Here is a 23,562-nt window from a genome sequence, read left to right as displayed (position 1 = left end):
CAAACCAGAGCCTAAACTAACGCAGGTTCTCCGTGTTCAGACAAAGTGATAAACTCTGGTTAGTTTAAAACAGGAAGTGAATGCTTCTGATTCTCCTCCTGGCTGCAGTAACCTTAACCCATGAAAACTTGAAATTCATTCTGCTGCTCATTCCCATATGGTTAAACCACAGTTTATCGGCCTCGGTCCAGTATACCTGAAGGAGCGTCTCCACCCCCATCATTCTGCCCGGACGCTGAGGTCCAGCGCCGAGGGCCTTCTGGCGGTTCCCTCATTGCGAGAAGCAAAGCTACAGGGAACCAGGCAGAGGGCCTTCTCGGTAGTGGCGCCCGCCCTGTGGAACGCCCTTCCAGCAGATGTCAAAGCGATAAACAACTACCTGACATTCAGAAGACATCTTAAGGCAGCCCTGTTCAGGGAAGTTTTTAACATGTGATATTTTACTGTATTTTTGGTTTTTATGGAAGCCGCCCAGAGTGGCTGGGGAGGCCCAGCCAGATGGGCGGGGTATAAATAATAAATTATTATTATTATTATTATTATTATTATTATTATTATTATTATCATCATCATTATATGTGGAATAGACTACAGTATATCTTTGTGGTGTATTGTTTACTGAAGCACTTAAATGCTTTGTCTTCAGTTATATAACAACAACAACAACAACAACAACAACAACAACAACAACAATTTATTATTTCTATCCCACCCATCTGGCTGGGTTTCCCCAGCCACTCTGGGTGGCATACAACAGAAGATTAAAAATACATTGAAACATCAGTCATTAAAAACTTTGCTAAACAGGGCTGCCTTCATATGTCTTCTAAATATCATAAACTTGTTTATTTCTTCGACATCTGATGTGGTGAGCTGACCCAAAAGTCTAATAATACTTATTTTAAGTTACCGTATTTTTTGCCCTATAGGACACAATTTTTCCCCTCCAAAAATGAAGGGGAAATGTGTGCGCGTCCTATGAGGTGAATGCAAGGGGGAGGCAGGTGGGAAAAGCCCCCAAGAGCCGCACACAAGCTCCTTGCGGCACTTGCGGGCTTTTCCCCAGGAGGGAGAAGGGACTGACTGGCCGCATCAGTGCCTTCTCCCACCTCGTAGAAAAGCCCACAGGAGCCACGCACCCTTTAAAGAGCACGGGGCTTCTGCGGGCTTCTGCGGGAGGTGGGGGAATCCCCTACCTCCTAGAAAAGCCAGTAGAAGCCGCACAGCCCTTTTAAAGAGCGCGTAGCTTCTGCAGGAGGTGGGGTAAACCCCCCACCTCGTAGAAAAGCCAGTAGAAGCCGTGCAGCCCTTTTAAAGAGTGTGCGGCTTCTGCGGGAGGTGGGAGAACTGTGCCCGCCTGTCCTCCTTCAGTCACGCGCCTGTCCTGCGAAGCTGGAGGAGGAACAGAAGGGTCTTTCTCTGCATCCCGAAGCCTGGGGCGAGCTGAGCTCAGCACACCCCAGGCTTTGAGCTTGTGCAGCTCTCCGCAAGCCGTGGGAGCCCGGCGCTACTCCCACGGCTTGCGAAGAGCTGCCTGTTCTGGGGGCTGGGGTCGGGGGAAGCTCAGGCTTCCCCCAGCCCCGCGCCTGGGGGGGAAAGAATTCCCCCCCTTTATTTCCCCCCCAAAAAACTAGGTGCACCCTATGGGCCGGTGCGCCCTACGGGGCGAAAAATACGGTATTAAAATAGTCATATACTGCTTCCCTGCTGCTGTCCTTGGGACAATCAAAAGGCTATGGCGTGGCTGGGACTGGCAAGTGGGGAAGCACTGAGCAGACTATGGCACTGAGGCCCACTGAAAAATGGCTCAATCCTGACTGGTGGGTCTTGGTGCACTGTTTTAGAAGCACTACTATAATAAATCCAGGAAAAGCGGGTTTTGTTTGTTTGTTTTTTGAGATTTTAATATGTTCTTTGTGGATTATTATGTTTTCTCCTGTGCATGTTACCATTCATATTTACTTATATTTCACATCTGGAACTACTCTGCTTTTGATCATGGGACATCCCCCCCCCAAAAAAAATAAAGAAATCCTTTTGCAAAAGATAAGAAACTGTTGTAATAGCAAAAGCTTTTAATAATTCTGAAAGGAAGAACTTCACACTGCAGTCTTCATGCTAGTGAATGAAATTTTAAGTATCAGGCATAAAATTAGATTTGAATCAGGAGATTGCATTTCTCCAATATCTTGTGCAATGTGTTAACACGGCCCCTTTATACAAGTCCACATAACGTATAGTCAATACATCTCTGTTTAAAGGTCTGTTTGCATTAAATTCCATTAGTGGTAGTCTCCGGAGAAAACCATTCCCTAACAAGGTGTAGCAATGAAAAGATTCATTGTTTCTTCCAGTAATGCTGCCTGTAAAAATACTTGCTATGTATGCAGTGGTTCCATTCAACGAGAATATTCACTTATTTAATTGAATACACTTCGTTTTTAGGAATCCAATGTTTTTTCAAGGATAATTAGATGTTGACTTTCAGCATTTTATTAATGATGTTATTTATTTAAAATATTTCCTGTATTTTGTATTTGTGAAGAAAATGCAAAGATGACCAGATGACCTTTCTCAACTCTCTGCTTAGCCATGAAACAAAAAGCGTGGAATGAGTCACTATCTTTCAGATTAACTTGTCTCACTGGATTGTTATGCAGTTCTTAGCTGCTTGGATTGAGTTAGAGCACCCTTCCCAACACGTGTCCTCTAGCTGTTTTGAACTAGACCTCCCATACCCTGTCTCGTTGTGCTGCTCTTGTGTGCCTATATCTGTTGGAAGCAGGTAGAAATCTGTTGAACCTAAGGCTCAGGCACCACACCTGAATCGAACACATATTTAATTGAGTAGGATTAGATTTCCGTCTTCTGTAATCTTGAAAACAAATTTACCTGTCCTAATGGGTAACTTAGCTAAAACTAGGGTGTCTAAAATTAATAGAATTATTTATACTGCAAACAGTGTAACTAATAGTATAGGATCCCAGACTGTTTATCTAAGCTGTAATTTGATCCCTGCCTATAAAACATTTAAGACTGGCCTGCAGCATTTCACAGATACAGCTGAATTTCTTGTTTGAATGTTTTAATTTTGTATGAGGTAGAAAATGATTTTAAAAAAAAAACATAAAAAGAAAACTAAGGGTCTCTCCAACCCTGTGATGAAGTTGACTAGCCCTCCAAATCTAGAATTGCACATAGAATTGCATAGGTAACTTTACAAGATTTCCCTTTTCTTTTCAGACCAGATCTATTTGACTGGGATAGTGTGGTTCGCCAACAGTCAGCTGTACAACGATTAGACCATGCATTCAACGTAGCCAAACGACACCTAGGAATCGAAAAACTCCTTGATCCTGAAGGTTAGTGTGCATCAGGTTCTGTTTGTAAGTGTATGGTAAATTTTCTCCATGCAGGTGTTAGGGAAAAGGTTTATCCATTTTCATTTTTATAGTTGCACCACTCAAACAGGTTTTGATTTAGTTTACTGAGACTTCAAAGTTAAGTTTGCTTTTTACTCACCTAGTATAATTAATTCCTTAAGATTCAAAATGATTTAAGCAAACAAGTCTGGATTTACAGCAAACTTTTAAAGGTGTATGTTCTTTGTTAAGCACCGTGATAAAGTAGCTGTTTTTCTTCAAAGGTGCTTAGATTTGCAGTTCTTATTACTTACAATAGAAGTTGCAGTTCATCAGCATTTTTGAAATTATGTCCTAAATTTGGATGTAAGGAGCTGGTTTAAGTTATTCACAGACAATGATTCATGAATCATTCATTATTCTTTTTATACTAATTTCACTTTTTTGGATGTTTGGATGAAAGGGTTTTTTGAGGAGGAGCGCTAAAGTTTGAACTTTTTATATCTTCTGTGTTTCAATCTGAATTATTTTTGTGTATGTTTTTAGCTTTCTCTTTTTTGCTTCTGACTTTTGAGGTGATTGTTTAAGTACAAAGTGAGCCCCCAAATAGTGATTTTTGCTCTTACCCTAAAGACTACCAATTGTTTGTTAATAATAGGGAATGTATAGTAATTATTGGTCATGGAAACACAGCATAAAGCTTGGAAATAACATTTCACATTCAAATATTGTCCTCTTCTCTAAAACAGATATGAAGACGACCCATTTGGCTGTTAATTAGTGAGAAGAAACACTATTAATATAATATAGGGTCTTCTTTTTGTGTCATGGGTCTGAGCCTTGACATTGGAAATTCTAGCCTTGGAAATTTTGTCAGACTTTATTGTAAGTCACCTCCATTATGTAATATGTGTGTAGGCTTACATATTTACACTACAATCACTTGTATACCTGTTTATAACAATTTTACATAAACAGCTCAAGTAATTTAATTAAGATAAAAATTACTATTGTGCTCAGAGCTGTGTTATGTAAACTGCTTAGAGGGTTTTTTTAATCATTGAGCATTGGACAAATTCCGTTAAATAATTAAATATCGTCTTCTCACAGAAAGTTCCTCTCTATGAAATCTCCTTTAATTAACTGATGTAGATGTTCTTGGCACACTAGGCCTCAGGCAAGCATATCGAAGCAAAACATACACTGCATGATGAGAATTTCATTTGGTCACCATTTTAAAGTGGACTGACTCAATTTGCACCTCCTGAACTAATACACAGGTTGGAACATAATTATCCTTCAACATTCACACTTCTTAGAATTTTGTGGTACAGTTCTCAGCTGAAGAAGTGTTCCAATATGCATTATAAATGAATATTCTAGGCTAAGGGTGCATTTAGAAATACATACACGGTCTGTTTGAAACTTGGTAAGATTGATACGTTTGATTTAGCTTCATCTCTCAAACTCAAGTCGTAGTTTAACTGCACAATCACACTTTCTGTGTTCTAAATGAGGGCCAGGGCAAACAACTCTGTTAAAAATGTTGCTTGCTCTTCTTATACACTGCTTCTGATTAGCTCCAGAAAGATACGGAAGATCCATACGATAGATCCATATTTATATTTTACAATTTAACCTCATTCCTCTGGGCTGCAGGAAAGTGCAGGCTCCCACTCCTTGCTTGTGACCTGGCCCAGCCCACCCCCACAAAAACAAAGTAGCAAACAAAGTTATTTTTCATTTGGTGAAAATGATAATATTTATTTTTGGTAGGTAAAAGTGTAAATATTCATATTTGAGAAAATATTAAAATTGGTAGTTGGGTGACAGAGGAAAGGCTTCTTTACCTAAATGCATCTAATATAAATATGAAAAATATTCGTGCAACAATGTGAAGAACCATTTATTTGTAGTGGCCACTCACAAGTGAATTTTGCTACTTCCATTGTGAGAAATACTATAACCCTATCAGTACAGGGCTGAATCCTATCATCTTTTCATGTGGTTGTATGCTTATCACAGAAAGTCTACTAGTAAGCTTGGTAAACAGTTGTCTAAAACTATGATCCAGTGAGTGGGGAAATGTATGTATATTTATCTAGAGGTACATCATTAGGATTCTAGGGAGCAATGGGCCAGAGTAAGAATACTGGTGGATCTGTAGCACAAAGGCACACATCAGGGTAGGGCTTTTTAGTTATGTAACAATAAGGAATATTGCATACTAATGAAGCAGTTTCCAAATTGAAATGCTGAATTTAAATGTTCTCCTGCTCCCAGTATGAAGGCCCTGATTTTTTGACATCATATTATTAATGCAGTAACTTAATATGTCTATTAAAACCCTCAATAGTTACTTATTATGAAGTACTTCATACATAATTAAATTGCTAACAGGTCAATTGGGTGATAATAAATCGACTCATAAATATGGAAAAGGAAATGTTTTTAAATGAGACTTCAGTTGTAACGGAGACACTATTTTTTGTACTCTCCCCCACCCACCTTTTCAAAATGATGAAACACTGTTTTATTGCTCTATTTTTCAAAGTTTCATTACAGTTTTCAGTACAATTTGCCATTTGCTTCTTCTGAATAAATTATCACACTATTTTTATGATTGCCTTCTAATAGTATGGAAGTGTTTGAATAAGCATGCAGTTGATTTTTATATTGTCTGTGTGTCTGATTGAAGCTCCAAGCTTTATGCATTGAGCAGGTTTACTATGTATACCAGGCTTCCTCAACCTCAGCCCTCCAGATGTTTTTGGCCTACAACTCCCATGATCCCTAGCTAGCAGGACCAGTGGTCAGGGATGATGGGAATTGTAGTCTCAAAACATCTGGAGGGCCGAGGCTGAGGAAGCCTGATGTATACAGACAAAACCCAGAGGTGGATCCAAACTAAGCTAGGTTCCTTCCATTGAAATCAATTGAACAATTAGTAATGGCCTAAGCTTCATTAATTCCTGTGATTCTTACATGAATCAGTGGGACCTAAAATCATGACCAAGTCCTAACCATGTCTACTCAGAAGTAAGTCCTATTAATTCAATTCTTTTAAACATGTGAAGGAGCACAAGCACCTGAGGATATTGGGGGTAGGGCTTCTGCATGGGCTTCTGCCACATCCTTACTTAGAGCACATGCTCCTGTGTAGGGCCTGTGTAATAATAATAATAATAATAATAATAATAATAATAATTATTATTATTATTATTATTATTATTATTATTATTATTATTATTATTATTATTATGTTAATTGTACCTTAACATTTTAGATGTTCAATGGAGTGCTTATGTAAATAGTTAAATGCTTAAGACAGGGGAGAGGAACCTGCGACCCTACAAATGTTGCTAGACTACAGTTCTAATGATCTCTGGCCATTGGCCATGCTGGCTTGGGCTGATGGGAATTGGAGTCCAAGAACATGTGCAGGATCACAAGTCCCCCACCCTGGCTTAAGCAGTGAAGATAACATATTAATCCATTTTTGCTAGCATGCTCTCTCTCTCTCTCTCTCTCTCTCTCTCTCTCTCTCTCTGTATGTGTGTGTTTGTGTATTATGAAATGAGACATAGTGCAGCTAAGATAATACTTTTTCTTGGATCAGCCCATCTCAACTATACTGGAAACAAGCAAATTAATGTTACTAATCATTTGTATTAGAGACAGAATAGGCTAATTTCATTCTTTCAGAATAATTAAGGCACAATAGGCAGAGTTGTGAAAAATATCTTTTTATAATGGTTGCCCATAAACATGATTGCCAATAAAAATGGAGCATAATAGGGAGGACATCTGTTCATAAAACATGTCAAATATTTGTGGAGACCATATGTTTTCTTTCTTTCTTTCTTTTTTAAACCTTCCAATGGTAAGGTGATGGAGGCAGCTTTTGGGAATACTTTCAGTTTGATTTAACATCATCAACATTCAAAGGGAATTTGGGATAGTTATTTCATAGTCATATTGTTTTTCTCTTGCTGCTTCCCAAATGTTTTTTCGGCATACCTGTCACCCAGAAACCACATGGGGATAGTGTTGATCCCCCACCCTAACTGCGGATCAGAATCAATGTCATTGGCATTGCTGCACAGAGCCACTATCACAAAAAGAAAGAAAGAAGAGTGCAAAGCATTGGTGCTTTCCTTTTGGAGGATCTTTGCCTCTATCTTCAGCATAACCACATTGCCTGAATCATGTTTGTGGTGGCTGAGACTTTTTCAATATTGATCTTTTCCCTACATTATTCCATCTGTAATATAGACAATATCTGACTTTTTAACGCAGATAGTTTATCAGTTAGTAATATTATTTTCATGGATGGTAGTATCTTGTCTCCCCTCACACCCACTTCCCCACTAGTAATGGTAGCTGAGGAAGCAGAATTGCTGCCCCGTATTCTCTCCTCCTTGCCATGATCCCCAGTTTTCTGAAAAACTAGGTGTTGCTTGGGCACATGCCTATACTCAGTTTCTTAGCCACTACTACATTTTATTTGTAATTTCCCAAAATTGCAATGTAATAAAAATCAGTTTAGAAAAGAGGTAAAAAAAGTTTTCAAATAAACACAACATTTTAAAATAGTGAAGGTGCCTCCGTTTCTGTAGGCTCTGGTTTGTATTGCTCTCTTTGGGATAGTGCATCAGAATGATTTTGTGCTAACTTGACATATTCCTTCAAAGTTTTGGGTGGGTGGGTGTTTAGTAAAGAAAATGCTGCAGTGTTTCTAAAAAGTTGTCTTTTAATTCTGGAGATCTTAGAGTTACCACCAAAATTTCATTTCAAGCAAAATTCAAACTTAAACAGGGTTTCTTCCTCAGGAAAAAAATATATATATTTGTTTTGAGTGTAAGAATAAGAAATGGAGGACAACCTAGCCAAATGCTTTCTAGACCCGTAAGGAAACTCGCTGTTCAAATCTGATTAAGCGGAAGACAGGCCCTGCCTGAAGCTTTAAAATAGCTGAAATGCAATTGCCCAAGAAAGTACTTTCTTTTTTCTTTTTCCACATTTTTCCTCCTCATACATTTGTCTTATGTTTCAAATATTGAATGATACCACAAAGAGTTAATCCTATCCAGATTTATCCCAAAGTAACTTGAGTTTAATCAGTCTTAACCCTACAGTAAGTGGGTATAGGATTACAGCCCCACTTCTCTGTGATATTGACTCACACCACATTCCTAGTCTATTCTGAAGTAAACTCTATTGACTTCAATGAATTTACTTACAAGAAAATAAGTCTAGGATTGCAGCCAACATTATATACCATATGCAGATTGAGGAATTTGCTTTTGAATTGAGAGTCATTGAACTCCATTTATTAAGGCTGCAATCCTAGGCTTACCTGCTTGGGGTGAAAAATGTTCCATTGCATTCAGTGGACTTGCTTCTGAGCTAACCTTCTTAAATGCTGCAATTAGGCTTTGTGTAATTATTTTCTTTATCTTCAAATCCTGCTCCCTGATTTGTATGCTTATAGAATAAGATAGTTAAATCTCTGTATTACATATAATTCAGTGGCAATGAAATACTGTAAAATTCATTTGCTTTGGAATTAATTAAGATTAACTGTTAGGCACCTAATAGAATTGGGATTATTAATCTTTAAATCTCACTGTTTTTTTTATTAAAAAACAACTCTCCCATAAGGCAGATAAGAGATAAACAATTATGTCTTTTTTGACATGGAGTTTTGACTGTCATATGAAAGGACATCAAATATTAAAATTCAAGGGTGGTGTAGGATCGCATACACGTATACTGCTGTTATATGCCTAGTTATTCCATTTCTTCAGGATTACCTAGTCCTACTTGTTTTCAGGCTAAGCATGAATGGATGAACTGCAATTAATTTACATTTTTTTGTTTACATAAATTCATGATGTTATATTGAAGATGAAGTGTAGATCTGTTTTGCCTCCAGGGTGTCAGCTTGTTTTTCTGGGACCAGTTTACTGCATGGGGACTGGGGCCCTCTATTGAACTCATCAAAGATGACCCAAGTTTGCATACAAATTGCATATGTTTTGTGAACATGAAAATATATGCAAATTTTGTGCTCCCTTTTGCAGGTGGGGTTTTGTTTTGTTTATTCATTTAGTCATGTCCGACTCTTTGTGACCCCATGGACCAGAGCACGCCAGGCACTCCCACAGTTTGGTCAAACTCATGTTAGTAGCTTTGAGAACACTGTCCAACCATCTCGTCCTCTGTCGTCCCCTTCTCCTTGTGCCCTCAATCTTTCCCCACACCAGGGTCTTTTCCAAGGAGTCTTCTCTTCTCATGATGTGGCCAAAGTATTGGAGCCTCAGCTTCAGGATCTGTCCTTCCAGTGAGCACTCAGGGCTGATTTCCTTCAGAATGGAGAGGTTTGATCTTCTTGCAGTCCATGGGACTCTCAAGAGTCTCCTCCAGCACCATAATTCAAAAGCATCAATTCTTTGGTGATCAGCCTTCTTTATGGTCCAGCTCTCACTTCCATACATCACTACTGGGAAAACCATAGCTTTAACTATACGGACCTTTGTCAGTAAGGCCCAAATATACATTAACTGAGGACCATGTGCAGATAATTGGATGTCTGACAGACAAACAAGTTTGAATGTTCTGCTAAGCCAAACTATAGTTTAGAACAGAGGTGGGGAATTAGATTCAGCCATTGGTTTATTACTCTTCCTCCCTTAATGAGCTCTCTAGGACCCACCCTGTTCTGACATAAATCCCCCATAGAAAGCCCCTTACCCTGCAGGGAGTTGTTGGAGCCACTCAGGGAGTGATACCACCTAACTAAAAACTCTGTGCTTATTTTTCTCATCCACCTTGCCAGCATGTTGTAATATATTCTATGTGATTTAAAATTACTTCATTTATGGAGCATTCATCACTTTCCCTTCTTCAGTTCTGTTTTATTGCATAATCAGTCATCACTGTGCCAACGAGCCTAAGTCTGATGTTTGTGCTGACAAGTGGTAGAACTCATCTTCACAGCCGTGAGATTTTGAAGTAGCCTAATAGTTGACTTAAAGATTAAAATGCTATCTGGTGAGAGGGTGGCATTTTCTAAAGAAATCATGACTATAAAAATAAATGTAAATAGCTATATGTTTAATTTAAACCATAAATCTGAAAAAGTGTATAAATAACAATCCTAGCTGAAATGAGCTATTATGCTTTCTAGTACCAATTATTTGCTAGGATTCAAAATCATAATCAGCCTACAATTCCATCTGCTCAGTAAAAATGAGTAATGTAATTTTAGCATACAACAAATTGAAAAATAAAGTTTCCCAAATAATTGATCTAGTTAAAGGTTATGTACCAATGCTTCTATTCATATGGAGAGATCACTCTTAATGGAAGGTACTGGCAACAGCATTGTTATCCTTTCTGTTTCTATTTCTTGTAGAAATAGAGGGCTTGACACGCTGGAGTTTACTGTGTTTTTGCAGCTGTTTATACGCCCATCTGATTTGTGTAGTCCACATGTCAGTACAATCCCAATGCTTTCCCACTGTAAATTCAGGTTTATGCAACATGGGGATAATTCAATAAATTGGGGAGAATCAGGTTCCAAAGTGCCCAATTTGGGGCTGCAGATTATTTGTTTTGGTGCTTCGGGAAGGGGTAGATCAGCTGTCACTTTCTGCCAGTCCCCTTTATGTACCCACTACTTCCTCAATACTTTTATTTCTTTACTGACAGTGATCGTAACAATTACCAATGAACTCCTGAATGAAGGAATATCTTGTTCTTTTGATTCCTCAGATTTGCACAAAACTAGAAGATTGCACAAGCAAACCCCATTAACAATTTCTATGTCAGTTATATTGGGCAGCAGTCTGCAAAGTGTGTGCTAATAATTTATAGTTGTTTTCATATCGTTTCCAGCATTCCAGTAAGGGTGCATCAGGAGCTTGGCCATAAAGATGATAGATAGATAGATATCAGATTTGCACAAAACCAGAAAACTGTACAAGCAAATTTGCAGTTGCCTGACTGTGCTTTTGCTCACTTCTTCTTGGCCAGAGGATCTTTAGAAAAACCCACTAGGTGCACATGCAGCTATTTGTGTATATGACGTGTTGGCCCTTAACTGGCATAATAGAATCAACAAGTAGGAAGCCGGGGGGGAGGGAGGATGGCTACTTATATGAATGGGAAAAACTGGACTTGCTCCCCAAAAACAAATTCAAATTCAGATGTGGACTACTCATGGATAAAAGTGGAAAAGATGGCTGCAGTGGGGACAGATACCTACCCTTATCTCATAAGAATGTCCCTGGAGATGACATTGTCTTCTTACACAATATTATTCTTGGGGGCATTCGGTCCTAGGAGCCTGCAGTGAGGACAGCAAGGCTAACAGTTGAATCAGTGGCAAAGATGCTTGTTTTTCTGATATAATAATTAATTGGGGAGGGGGTTGACATCAGCTGCCACATATTTAAAAATTAGAGTACCCTCCTGCTTAAAAAATAATAATCTTAAAATGTGCTAGGCCTACGAAGGTTTCCAGATACTCCCCCTCTTTCACAAAGGACAAATAATCCTGCAAATGTGTGTGTATGCGTGCGATATTTAATGCACCTTTAATGAATGGGGCTTGAATAAAACCCTTTGCAAGTTAAAAGTGCTATATAGATAAATTGTAGAAGAAGAATGTATTTGCTGACTGGTGTTTCAGACAGTCTATTCCACCAAGCTTAGCTTTGCTCTAGCTATGATATTTCTGTAATCCTGACTGCACATGCTTCTCTGAATTTGATAGATTCTTTTTTGGGTATGACAGATTCTTCAGAGGCCACCCAAATGTGTGAATTCATCTTTCTTTTGTTGTTTCATGATGATCATTGCAAGCTGTGATCGCTCTCCCTTCCCAAGGCAGCATGTGAACATTTGCAATTACTATTAATCAAAGACCTACAAATTACACGAGCTGCTATACTATAATGTAAAAGACCACAGCTGTTCACATCACAAAAATATGCAATAAAGAAAGTAACATTGGGATGTCGTAGAAAAGTGGACCCCCATGTGATCACCTCCAGCAGCGCCTCAGGCTCCTAGCAGGCTGGTTACCACCTGGAATCTCATGGAGGCACTAATTATATGGACCCACCACTCCCTCTTGATACCTGTAGACGTACCCACCAGGGTTCCACAAAATGTCAACAGATGTGTGTATATCCCCCTTGTTCAGGGGTCCGTTCATAAATCAGGACCTCCATCTGCTCCTAGCTCAACTATGAGTGTGCCAGCTCCTCTGCACACTTCAAGAAGCAGTATTGTATGACAATTATAGATTCACAAATCAGCCCATATTTTTGGTAGTTAATTACCAGGATTACCACACATTTTACACTGAATAATGCTATATACGCATATATATGCTTCTTTCCCCCCATAATAACAGTGGGAAGGAACTGCATGCTGGGATACTGTCACTAATTTTCTCCTGCAATTTTCAGGGTTAATGAGTTTGCAAATGGTTTTTTTACTGGAATCAGTTAACATACAGATGAGTGGTAAACTTCCACAAGATTCCGCTAGAGTTCCACAAGTAGTTTTTATGTTACAGAAAATATCAGATCAAACACAGAAATTATCAGGTAAGGAAATGTAGGGAACATGGAATAAACTGCTCTCTGAATTCATTCAACCTCAAGGGAGGTCAATAGGCAGCCTGGGGAAGCAGCCAATTTCAGAGCCTGACCTGCCAACTTTCTGACATTGAGCCCTGGGTGACTAATGAGGGCAGCAGAGTGCAAGCTTAACAGTTCCTAATATCAGACCAGTAGCAGTCACTTGGAAAGGCCAAAGGCTAGTTAGTTGTAAAGGTCTGACCGAAAGTGAGGTCCAGAGCAATGAACAGAGAGGTCAGAGGTATGTATGCAGTCAGGGTCACGCAGGTGGCCATATTGCAAAGGGCAAGGCAAAGAAGCAGAATTTCATTCTGAAACAGCTTCAGGATTGTCTTTTGCTCAATTGGAACCAAAAGTCACATAAAATAAGGGCTCATCCATACTTCCACTAGCCCTGCTGCTTTTCCCTAGGGAAACCCATCGAATCAGAGCAAACATCAATCAGGTTTTCTCCAGATTGACATTTGTTCCGACTCAGCACTAAAGAGCAGGTTTTATGGGGTAAAGCGGCAGGGCACAGGCAAAACCGCTTGGACCCATGTTTTTTAGACATGGGACAAGCAGAAGTTTGAACAAGCCTAAGTATAAAGCTTATTTGACAAGGACAGATGTGTGGCATGTGGCAAAGATATTTGTGTGGGGAACCTTGGTAAAATCATTCCTCTAACTAAAATTTAGATCTGTCCGTCGCAAAAGAGCCCTACATCACCCACCTCTTCTCAGCCATATGTTTTCCTGATGTGGAAGTACCTCCAAGTACTTTGTGTAACCCTCTGTTGGTTTGGGGCACTTCAGAGATATACTTTACTTCTGCTTTTAAAAGCCCCAAGGACAGTATTCAGCTAAATAATTGCTTGACTGGAACGACTTTCTCTTGGGCAAAGGATTTCCCCCCCTTTCTTCCCCCAGCATGCACCCCCATCTCACCCCAAATGTGGCCCAAAGCATTGTGGGCTATATCCCATAACAGATTTAGGAATACAGTGGTACCTCGGGTTACATACGCTTCAGGTTAGGTACTCTACAGGTTACAGGCTCCGCCAACCCAGAAATAGTACCTCGGGTTAAAAACTTTGCTTCAGGATGAGAACAGAAATCGTGCTCCAGCGGTGTGGCAGCAGCGGGAGGCCCCATTAGCTAAAGTGGTGCTTCAGGTTAAGAACAGTTTCAGGTTAAGAACGGACCTCCGGAACGAATTAAGTACTTAACCACTGTATAGTGTACAGGAGGAAGATACAGTACCCACTGCACAAGTGGAAGCTATTCTGCTCCTGCGGTTGTTGGCATCCATCTGTCTCAGGAGATAATGGAGGAGTGTGCCTTTGGGGGTGAAGTCAAACGGTTGGTAGCTTGCAATACCTGCTGTGGCTGTAGAGACAGTTAAGGGACCACCCTAAACCTGTCTGGAATGACCCTGCTTTCATTCTTGATTTGAAGTTCTTGCAAATATTTTGCACGACCCTACATATACTACTTCCAGAATCAGAGCATGTCTGTGAATACTAGTTTCTGGGGAGCAACATAGTGGAAGAGGTATTGCCCTTATATCCTGCTTTTGAGCATCCCAGGGCTGGTTGGCTACTATGAGACACAGTATTATAGACTCTGGTTAACTTTAGAACAGAGTTTTTATTGTGTTCTCACGGATTTCCAGGTTCCTGGCAATTTTTTGTGCCAATGCAGGAATAGGAAGGCATGATTTGCCTTTTACTGGCTGATTCTATAAAAAGTTGAAGTAAAAAGTCATAGTAAGTTAGGGAACGTTGGTATTCAAACAAATACTGAAAGTAATGTCATGCATATAGACCTTACTTTTTCTAGATTATGTACAAGTTTTAGTTGAATATATCCCCTCTGTAAATACTTGCTAATAGATAGGGGACAGTATTTTCTTTCCTTAAAAATGTTCCATTGCTTGTTAGGCATAAAGTATCGCTTGGGATTTACTTTTTGCTATTGCAGTATAAATTGCTTGTAATAGTAGTTGTTAAATAGGTGAATACAAAATCATTTCGAAAGTTAATTGATGTAGTTGGCAGTGACTAAAAGGACATTTTTCAGCTTCTGGTATGGAATACAAAGCAAGCATCTACAGAATATTAATAAACTATTGGACTTCACTCAGTGAATCTGAATGACAGTTAAGTGTGTTGAGCAATTGCAAAGCTGTTTGCTGTTTTACTTTGAAGATTAGGTTTGCTGATTATGGTACAATGAAGAAAAATTAATTATTTTGCTCCACTGGAGCAGTTAATGTACTACAAAATGAACTAGAATCCCTTCTCCTTTTGTGAAATGGCCTTTCTTCTCATTTCAGACACATTTAGTGACTTGATTGCATGCAAAATTTAGGGAAAGGTTAATTAAACAAATGAAAGTATTCTGGGACTGACATGAAACCAAAATAATGATAAATGTACAATGGCAGTCATTTTTTATAACTACTTAGCTCAACACTTTACATTTTCACACTAAATCTCAAGAGTGTCTTTAGGCTTGTGAGACATAAATAAGAAAACCAGTTATAATTTGTCTGTAGCATTAAGAGTGTTAATGAATGTGGGGCTGTTACTATCTCTTGGGGGAAACATAGCATTGAAGTCCCTTGGAGCAGATTGTTAAAGCCTTACTCAACAAGATAAAAAAAGTTTGTGTTTGTTTTTTTTTGTGTTTTTTTAAAGTATCTATTGCTATTAGTGGTCAGAGAAGTAATTAGGGTTAATAAGGTGCCTAAACTACCTTTGCATCAAAATGTCTAAAAATAAAATGGGATTTTTATTTGTTTATTTAGACAATAAATAAAACAGGTTGTATTCATACTTGCCCTTCTTAATATGGAAGGGCTCTTCTTTTTGCAGCAGAGGATCCAAGTGAACAAAATAAAGTGTCTCTTTTTATAACAAATGAAAATGGGATTTTATTATACAGTGTGTGTGTGTGTGTGCGCGCGCGTGCACGCTTGTGCGTGTGTGCACTATTCTAGTAGTTGTGAAGAACAAAACCATGGCTTTTAATTAATATAGCATGCATAACATTTATGTAGAAATGTATAAGTGGTACCTCGGGTTAAGTACTTAATTCATTCCGGAGGTACGTTCTTAACCTGAAACTATTATTAACCTGAAGCACCACTTTACCCAATGGGGCCTCCTGCTGCCGCCGTGCCGCCAGAGCACGATTTCTGCTCTCATCCTGAAGCAAAGTTCTTAACCCAAGGTACTATTTCTGGGTTAGCGGAGTCTGTAACCTGAAGTGTATGTAACCTGAAGCGTATGTAACCCGAGATACCAGTGTACAAAATAATTTGTAACTATACAGATTAATAATACTAAAATGCAATAACTTTTAGTTTGTAGGCTAGCAGATCTGATGTGGCTAGCTTCTTTTTCAGCAGTTTAAATGCTATTAAAATGGTAAGAAAATTGGCTTCAACCACTTAATTGGCAAAACCTTTACCAGCTGATTCTTTCTTGACATGATAAGAGAAGCATTTAAATGAAACATATTTGAACATTTGCCTCCTGTTCTTTTTGCAATACTGTTAGTTGTCTGTATGGCAACCAATCCTAGCTTTTGTCCCCATAGGGGCCTAAATTTCTGTATTGGAGAAAAGTGCATTCCTTGTCACCAGTTCTTTAACCTCCAAAGCTCCTCTAAGCATTTGGATGTGGATGTGCTATTGATCTTTCCTGCACTGGCTAATTAAAAGCCACCGTAATTAAAAAAAAATAAAATCCTCCCTATTCATCATATGGTTTGTACACAAACCAATGATATACTGACATGTGCCACTATCATGCATGGTGCTCATGCACAGCTTTGTTTGCTTCAGAGCTATTTGAGGAAACATCACCTATTCGTTTAATTATTTTACCCAAGAGAAAATCGATTATGGAAACTTAACAAGTGGAAGGGCATTTTAAGGATTCACCACCTTTTTTCAAACTCCCAGAGAAATTCTAGGTCCAAACTGAAATGTGAAAACAAACAACAATATAAAACCTTTTATTGTGTTTGTTTGATTAATTGAGATTAAAAGATGCAGAGTAAACATTGAGATAATTAAGAGGACATTAATTAAGGACCAATTTAGAGCTTAGAGAGGAAGCCCTCTAGAACAAGTTGTTAATTCAAAGGTGGTCAAATTCTATATTTCTCCTCACCACCACCCAATTATTATTATTATTTTGTAAGAATAGCCTGGGCAACTCCTAGGCAGAGACTTGAACCATACATAATGACATTTGTCAGCTAATTTTGCATTAAATACCTCTAGAGAAGCCTGCGGTGCTTCTTTTGGGAGCAAAACAGGAGCCATGTTTGTGGCAGCCAGATCATGAATTCAAGAAGGGCATGCCTCTTAGTCTGTTTATGCAGAAAAGGTGTGTGGATCTGCTGCCAACAACCCCCTCCCCTAGCAGGGGATATATCTTGAATGCATATAAATGGAGGGGAAACACTATTATTTCCACCTTGCTGTTTTGTGAATTTGTCAGTGAATTTCTAAAATGGAGAGTTTGGACTCTATGCCTATCTGGGTATGATTCCACATCCTTCCTCAAACCTGGAAGATACTCTCTCAAATTTCAGGCAGAATGGAGGTTGATTATGATTAGTCTTGCGGAAGCTCTTTCCCCAACCATAGAAGGAAAGGAGAAGACAGTTGCACTCTGATATATGCAATGACACATTTTCCTAGATAAGTCCTCAGAGGTCCTATTGTGATGAAAACAGCAAGGTTGAAAATGGCCGTCTTCCCAAGTTGACATGTTACCAGCTGCCACTGCATTTACTTCACAAGGAAGAGGTGAGAGTAAGGAATTTCTTGTTACAGGAAACAACAGGGCTAATCCAAGGCATTCTTCTGACTGGGGCAGAGTGTCAAAAGGCATCCCAGTGCCCAACGCACACAGTCAAGAAAATCCAACAAGCACATATCCTTCCTCTGAGCAGTAAATGCTATATAATAATAAAATAAATTACCCTGCAGTTTGCTGTCCTTCCAAAATCAGCCACCTGGGGAGACCCATCCTGGGAAGAAACCAATAACCCTAGTCAGAATTAATAGCTTTCATTAACTATCCAATGGACAAGTGCTTAATATGCTCTTTGAAATTAATGATACTTAAAAGTGCCCAGAACCAGAATCCTGAATTATCCAGGGCCTGGTTGTTGTTGTTGTTGTTGTTTTCATCAGAAGCTGCATTATTGAGGGGACCTTCTTATGAAGGGCATGTACAAAGCAAGGGAAATGGAAAGCTTCTGCATAAACACTAGGAAAGAGCATTGTTGAAATGGTCTGTTTGATGTGACAAGCCCAGAAATAAAGATTGGAATGTGACATTTGTATACCTACCATTGACCTTAAGAAAGAATAGGCAAGTAAAGTGGAGAAAAGATAGCAGACATAAAACACATGAAAAGTACATGAAGTACATATAAAATAGTTGACAATCTAAAAGCCTTGGCAGGTGTAGTTTGCAAATATGCTGTCTGACTGTACTTGACAGTTTGATTAAAAGAGAAAGGAAAGCTGGCAAATAATCCTAGCAGATAAACTCTTTTATCTCAGTTGAATACCCTACCAGTATGTGGTCTGATGTTTGAAGCATGGCACTTAATGCAGAGAAAAGAAAATATAATTCAGGCTCTTTCTTTGATTTATTGTATGTGACCTTGGGAAAGGCTATTAGACTGTTAAATGTGTGTTGAATAATAAAAGCCATGTTTAGGCACTTAAATCAGGCTCATATCTTAAATTTGTTTGTGTGCATGTATTTGGATGGAGCAGCAGCATCCAAATGGCATGCAAAATGGCATGCATGTTGGGTTGAATCAAGAGACTTTCCCAAATCTTGTGCAAGAGGGCAGAAGGTGACTTTCTCACATCCTTCTTCCCTAGTAACCCTTCCAGCTCCCTAAAAACTCCTCCTTGGGGTCAGATGATCCTGCCAAATGGTCACCAACCATTTTAGACATGTGGGTGTGTGTGCTGGGAGTGCAAGCCACAAACTGGCTGGAAGAACACAAAATGGCCGCCATGGGAAGTGTGACAAATTAGAGAGACAACCACCTGTGATAACAGAATGCTAATTTCTCTCTCTCTCGTGGTGTTGCTGTCTCATAACAAGGAGCATTCCTCAGTACTAGAAAAAATATACAAGGTGGCCACATCACTCTTTTTACAGAATAAAAAAATTCCTTCCAGTAGCGCCTTAAAGACCAACTAAGTTTGTTATTGGTATGAGCTTTTGTGTGCATGCACACTTACAGAAATCACTTAGAAGCTACCTGCACATTTCCCCCCATAACTTCTTTTAAAAAATGAAATCATAGAATCTGCTGGACCTTCCCAGTAGCATCAGTGTAAGCTTTCAGGGGCACTGGATTGGTGACCCTGGGCTAGATTATGCTATTGGGTGACTGAGGGGGAAGAGTGTCACAAATATCAGGGGGAAACAACTTATGCAGCTGAGTCCACCCCATTTAACAGTGCTGTCTGGTCACTGGAAGAGTTTTTGCTAAGTGGTGGCAGGGTGGTAGCTGAGGGAGTTGCCCAGGTATGGGAGAGAGCTTCTGCCATCCCACTACTGTGGATTAAACCCAGTGATTTAAGAGATGTATGTACTCCTCCAAAAAAGTTTATTTCTTGAGTCAGTCCAAGAGGCTTTGGAAATTAATATGCCCACCTGGTCATTCCACCAGCCTCCATAGCAACATCCTTACTCTTACCTTTATACACCTGCATGCACAGGGATGGTAGTGGTATAGGAGCAGGTGATGGGGAGCAGGAAATGCCTCCCCCTAACTTCCCTCCCCTCCCTCTGTAGTCCTGCCATGGCCCTTGGGGGAAGGCTGTCTACTCCTAAAATTCACAACTCTGGGAAACTCCCAGCTTGTGCAGACAGCATCCCCTAATTGATTTCACCAATTGAAAAAGAGAGAGAGAAGAGATTCTGGCATTTAAGTGTGCCTTTTCAACTTCTGTGCCTGGAACAGATCACCAGGATCAGAGCATGCATCTTTGAAACTGTCAAATGGTCATTGTTTTGGGGTTACTTTAAAAAGCACCAGAATTTAAAAAAATAAAAATTAAAGTTTGCTTTCAATTCCTTATTATCTCAACTTTCATGTAAAGATGTGCTGGAAACCATTTTTAAAATTTGTGTTATATTTCTCTTGTTACCTTTTAACGTGTTCTTATTAACAGCTGATTTCACTTTAGACTAAAATCTTTACAGATTAGCTGTAGGAATTCCTCAACTTTGTGAGCATTGCTATGCCACTTTCTCCTTAACAAATACCTTTGTGTTTTCTCCGTTAGCTCCCTTAGCAGAAGGGCAGCAGATCCTTTCTGCCAATTTGTTCCAAAAGCTATTATGTTGTTATCCAGCCCATCTTCCTCTATAGTCCATGTAATTAACTGTACAAAATGCCATTTTTTTGCAATTTGAGTCATCCTCTTGATTAACTACTTTAATTAATTGGCATTGAAAAGATGCTGTCATGCTGTATGTCATTGATTATACCCTATTTTGTAGCTATCTCATCTAATTTACCTATTCAGGATCTGTAGCAATGTATCACAATTCTTCTTGGCTTTCATCTTGTAAAATATTTTAGTTGACAAACAGCTTCTTTGAATGTTCTTAGTACATAATGATCACGCATAACATCCCTGAGGCCTTTCCTTCCTATCATTATCATAGGCATGTTACAGGGTAGTACTGCAGGTGAGTGTCAGTGTTGTTCAGAAATGGAGCAGCCATCTCAAAATTCAAGCTTACTGCAGTGTTCCTTATGCCTGTGATTTATTCTGCCACATGGGGTATTTTTGTGCATCTCAAATAACAGAGGGGCTAACATTAACAACTACCTCTTTCTTGACCTCTATTACATATTAATCAGGTGGTAAAAATACAGTCATTTGCAAGTTATCCATTTTTTACACTTTAGTTAAAAGTACCGTTATTCTCACTGATGCCCACTTCATTTTGTTCCCAGAATTTTAACTCTCCCTTGACTTTCATGTATTGTTAATGTAGATACATTTGATGGCACTAGAATTTGCTACAATTAGCAGAATCACTGCATTATTCAAAATTCCATTTTAAATTCAGGCCAGGTTTTGGGATTTAGGCATGAATGAACTGGTGGAATCAGATTCACTCAAGATTTAAGTTTAAGGGCTGGCCAGACTTATCACCCTGAGCATCTCCCATCTCTCGTTGAGGTATAAACAGGCAATGATCTATGGGGACTTGTCACAATGTGCATGACTGCAGAAGTTCCTCACATATACTGTAAGTCCAGATTGCATTTTATAGTTTTGGGTAAAGGTACTTCAGATGAGATTTCCAAGGCATGTTCACTTTTTAATACATACTTAGCTGTGAAATGGCAATGTATAGTTACAGAGAGGTTGAAATGTACGCACCTTTTCTGTGCATGTTGACTAAGAATTAAGTCTCACTGGTGCGGTTCAGGGGTAATGTGTAATAATGGTTTGGTGTTCTATACCTTAGTCATGCATTCTTGTGTGCCGCAGTCTTTCCTTCCTTTCCTGATTTGAGGAAAACTGTTAAGTTTCCTCTGAACCAGCAAGCAACTCTTTGTACTTCTCCTGCAATCCTGTAATTTAGAAATTACAACACATGGTTTGCTTCAAAACCAGGAAAGGAGAAAGGGCACCGTAGTGGACATGGCTAGAAGGACATGTGCAGGTCTTGGGCTCCTTGGCCCAAGCCAGTGTGGTGTAGTGGTTAAGAGCGGTAGTCTTGTAATCTGGGGAACCGGGTTCGCGTCTCCGCTCCTTCATATGCAGCTGCTGGGTGACCTTGGGCTAGTCACACTTCTTTGAAGTCTCTCAGCCCCACTCACCTCACAGAGTGTTTGTTGTGGGGGAGGAAGGGAAAGGAGAATATTAGCCGCTTTGAGACTCCCGAAGGGGAGTGAAAGGCGGAATATCAAATCCAAACTCTTCTTCTTCTTCTTCTTCCTTGACTGCTCATTCACATAATGACAAACTACAATTTGGTAGTGCATCTGAACTACTACTTAGTTCAGTTGAAAGTACTTCGAAGCATTATGCACAGGATTACAGCTGTAAGCCACACTTGAAAACGTAGTACTGAACTTACTTCCAAGTCGACATGCATAGGATTATGCTGTCAGTGTATAACTTCAGGAACTTTTAATTATTTTTACATGCTTCAGCTGGTGTCCATACTGAATGCCATAAGGTTTACTATTATTTAGCAAAGTTATTAATAAAGTAATGATGCAGGTCTAATGGATGCATAAAATTCATCACTGATCATAAATACATCATGAATGTGGCAATAAATGTGTGAGGCCTGGTTTTATTTTGTTTTGCTTTCATTATAGTGGAACATTGTTTTGCTTTTCTTCTGATAAGGGAGCTTTATGTGAAAACAGATTGCCTTGTTTTCATATTATTCTGATCCTTTTCACATCCATCCCATTGCCATACATTTAAACCACATTTTATTAGCTAATTTGGCACAATTTGTCTGAATTCAGCACAGACGGTTTTCATTACAATCTGACAAGCAGTAAAACTCATTTTTCCCTAGTCTAGTACTGGCACACTCACAAGTTTTCTTTATAAAGAAGCCCTGTTTATGTGTTCTTAAGTTCTGTTTGCGAAGAGAGCACATGCACTGATCATGCCCCTCTTCCCCTGTCATGCCCATGTTGAATGGGAAGGTCTGGAGCTGGATTATAAGTACATTCATTTGTACAGAGCTACAGTTCTCCTCACATCTGCAAATCCTGATCACAAAGTGGACCGTAACTGTAACTACATTCAGCCAAAGTTGCTTACAACCCGCCTTCCGACCCTCCTGCTCAATGGTGGAAGTTGGGGTGGAGGGGAAGGGGCCATACTCCCTCCACGGATAGAAATTAGAATGCCCCAGTAGAGCTATAGTGTATTATGTAAAACATTCATTAGGATTGATATAAAAATATTATATCTTTAATGTTCTATAAATGAGAAGAAGTTCTGCTTCTAAGATGATCTCACCAAATAACAAAGCCAAAGCATTGTGTATCCACAAGTCCGTTTTTGATGGAGTGTTATATTTGTGGAGCTGCCTGTGAAGATGAGTAGAAAACTTCAATTGGTCCAATATGCAGCAGCCAGATTACTGGCTGGGGCTCTATTTAGATGTCACAAAGGCCCTGTATACTGGTTGGCAGTCCATCCATTGGACCAATTCAAGGTACTCACATTAGTGTTTATAGCTCTAAATGATGGGCCCCAAATACATGAAAGATGGACACAGACCTTCTTGGGTACTAATATCAGCAGAGGGGTCTCTCTTGGTTATATCACATTCCTTAGAAACTCAGTTGTGTGTGTGTTGTTGTCCAGAAAAAGGCATTCTTTGTGACAGCCCCTAAGTTGTGGCACTCCCTCCACACAAAGGCTTTTCTGGCATCTTCATTATACTGTTTCTAGTGAATGCTGAAGGTACACCTCTTTACCTTGACTTGGACACTTGAGATGTATATTTTAA

At 39.3% G+C, this 23,562-nt stretch overlaps 1 protein-coding gene across 10 annotated transcripts in view; it reads left to right on the top strand.

The window, feature by feature from the left end:
- Positions 1-23,562, top strand: part of DMD (dystrophin) — a 1,036,503-nt gene that overhangs the window by 344,333 nt on the left and 668,608 nt on the right. For all 10 annotated transcript variants that reach the window (XM_081197764.1, XM_081197771.1, XM_081197761.1 and 7 more), the window contains exon 7: positions 3,244-3,362. In XM_081197764.1, coding sequence (XP_081053890.1) covers positions 3,244-3,362 — 119 coding nt within the window. The remainder of the gene's footprint in view (positions 1-3,243; positions 3,363-23,562) is intronic.

This window comes from Podarcis bocagei (assembly GCF_964188305.1).
Source record: "Podarcis bocagei genome assembly, chromosome: 6".
Classification (NCBI taxonomy): domain Eukaryota; kingdom Metazoa; phylum Chordata; class Lepidosauria; order Squamata; family Lacertidae; genus Podarcis; species Podarcis bocagei.
Note: the sequence above shows the minus strand (reverse complement) of the source record. Positions and strands in the feature narration are given on the sequence as shown.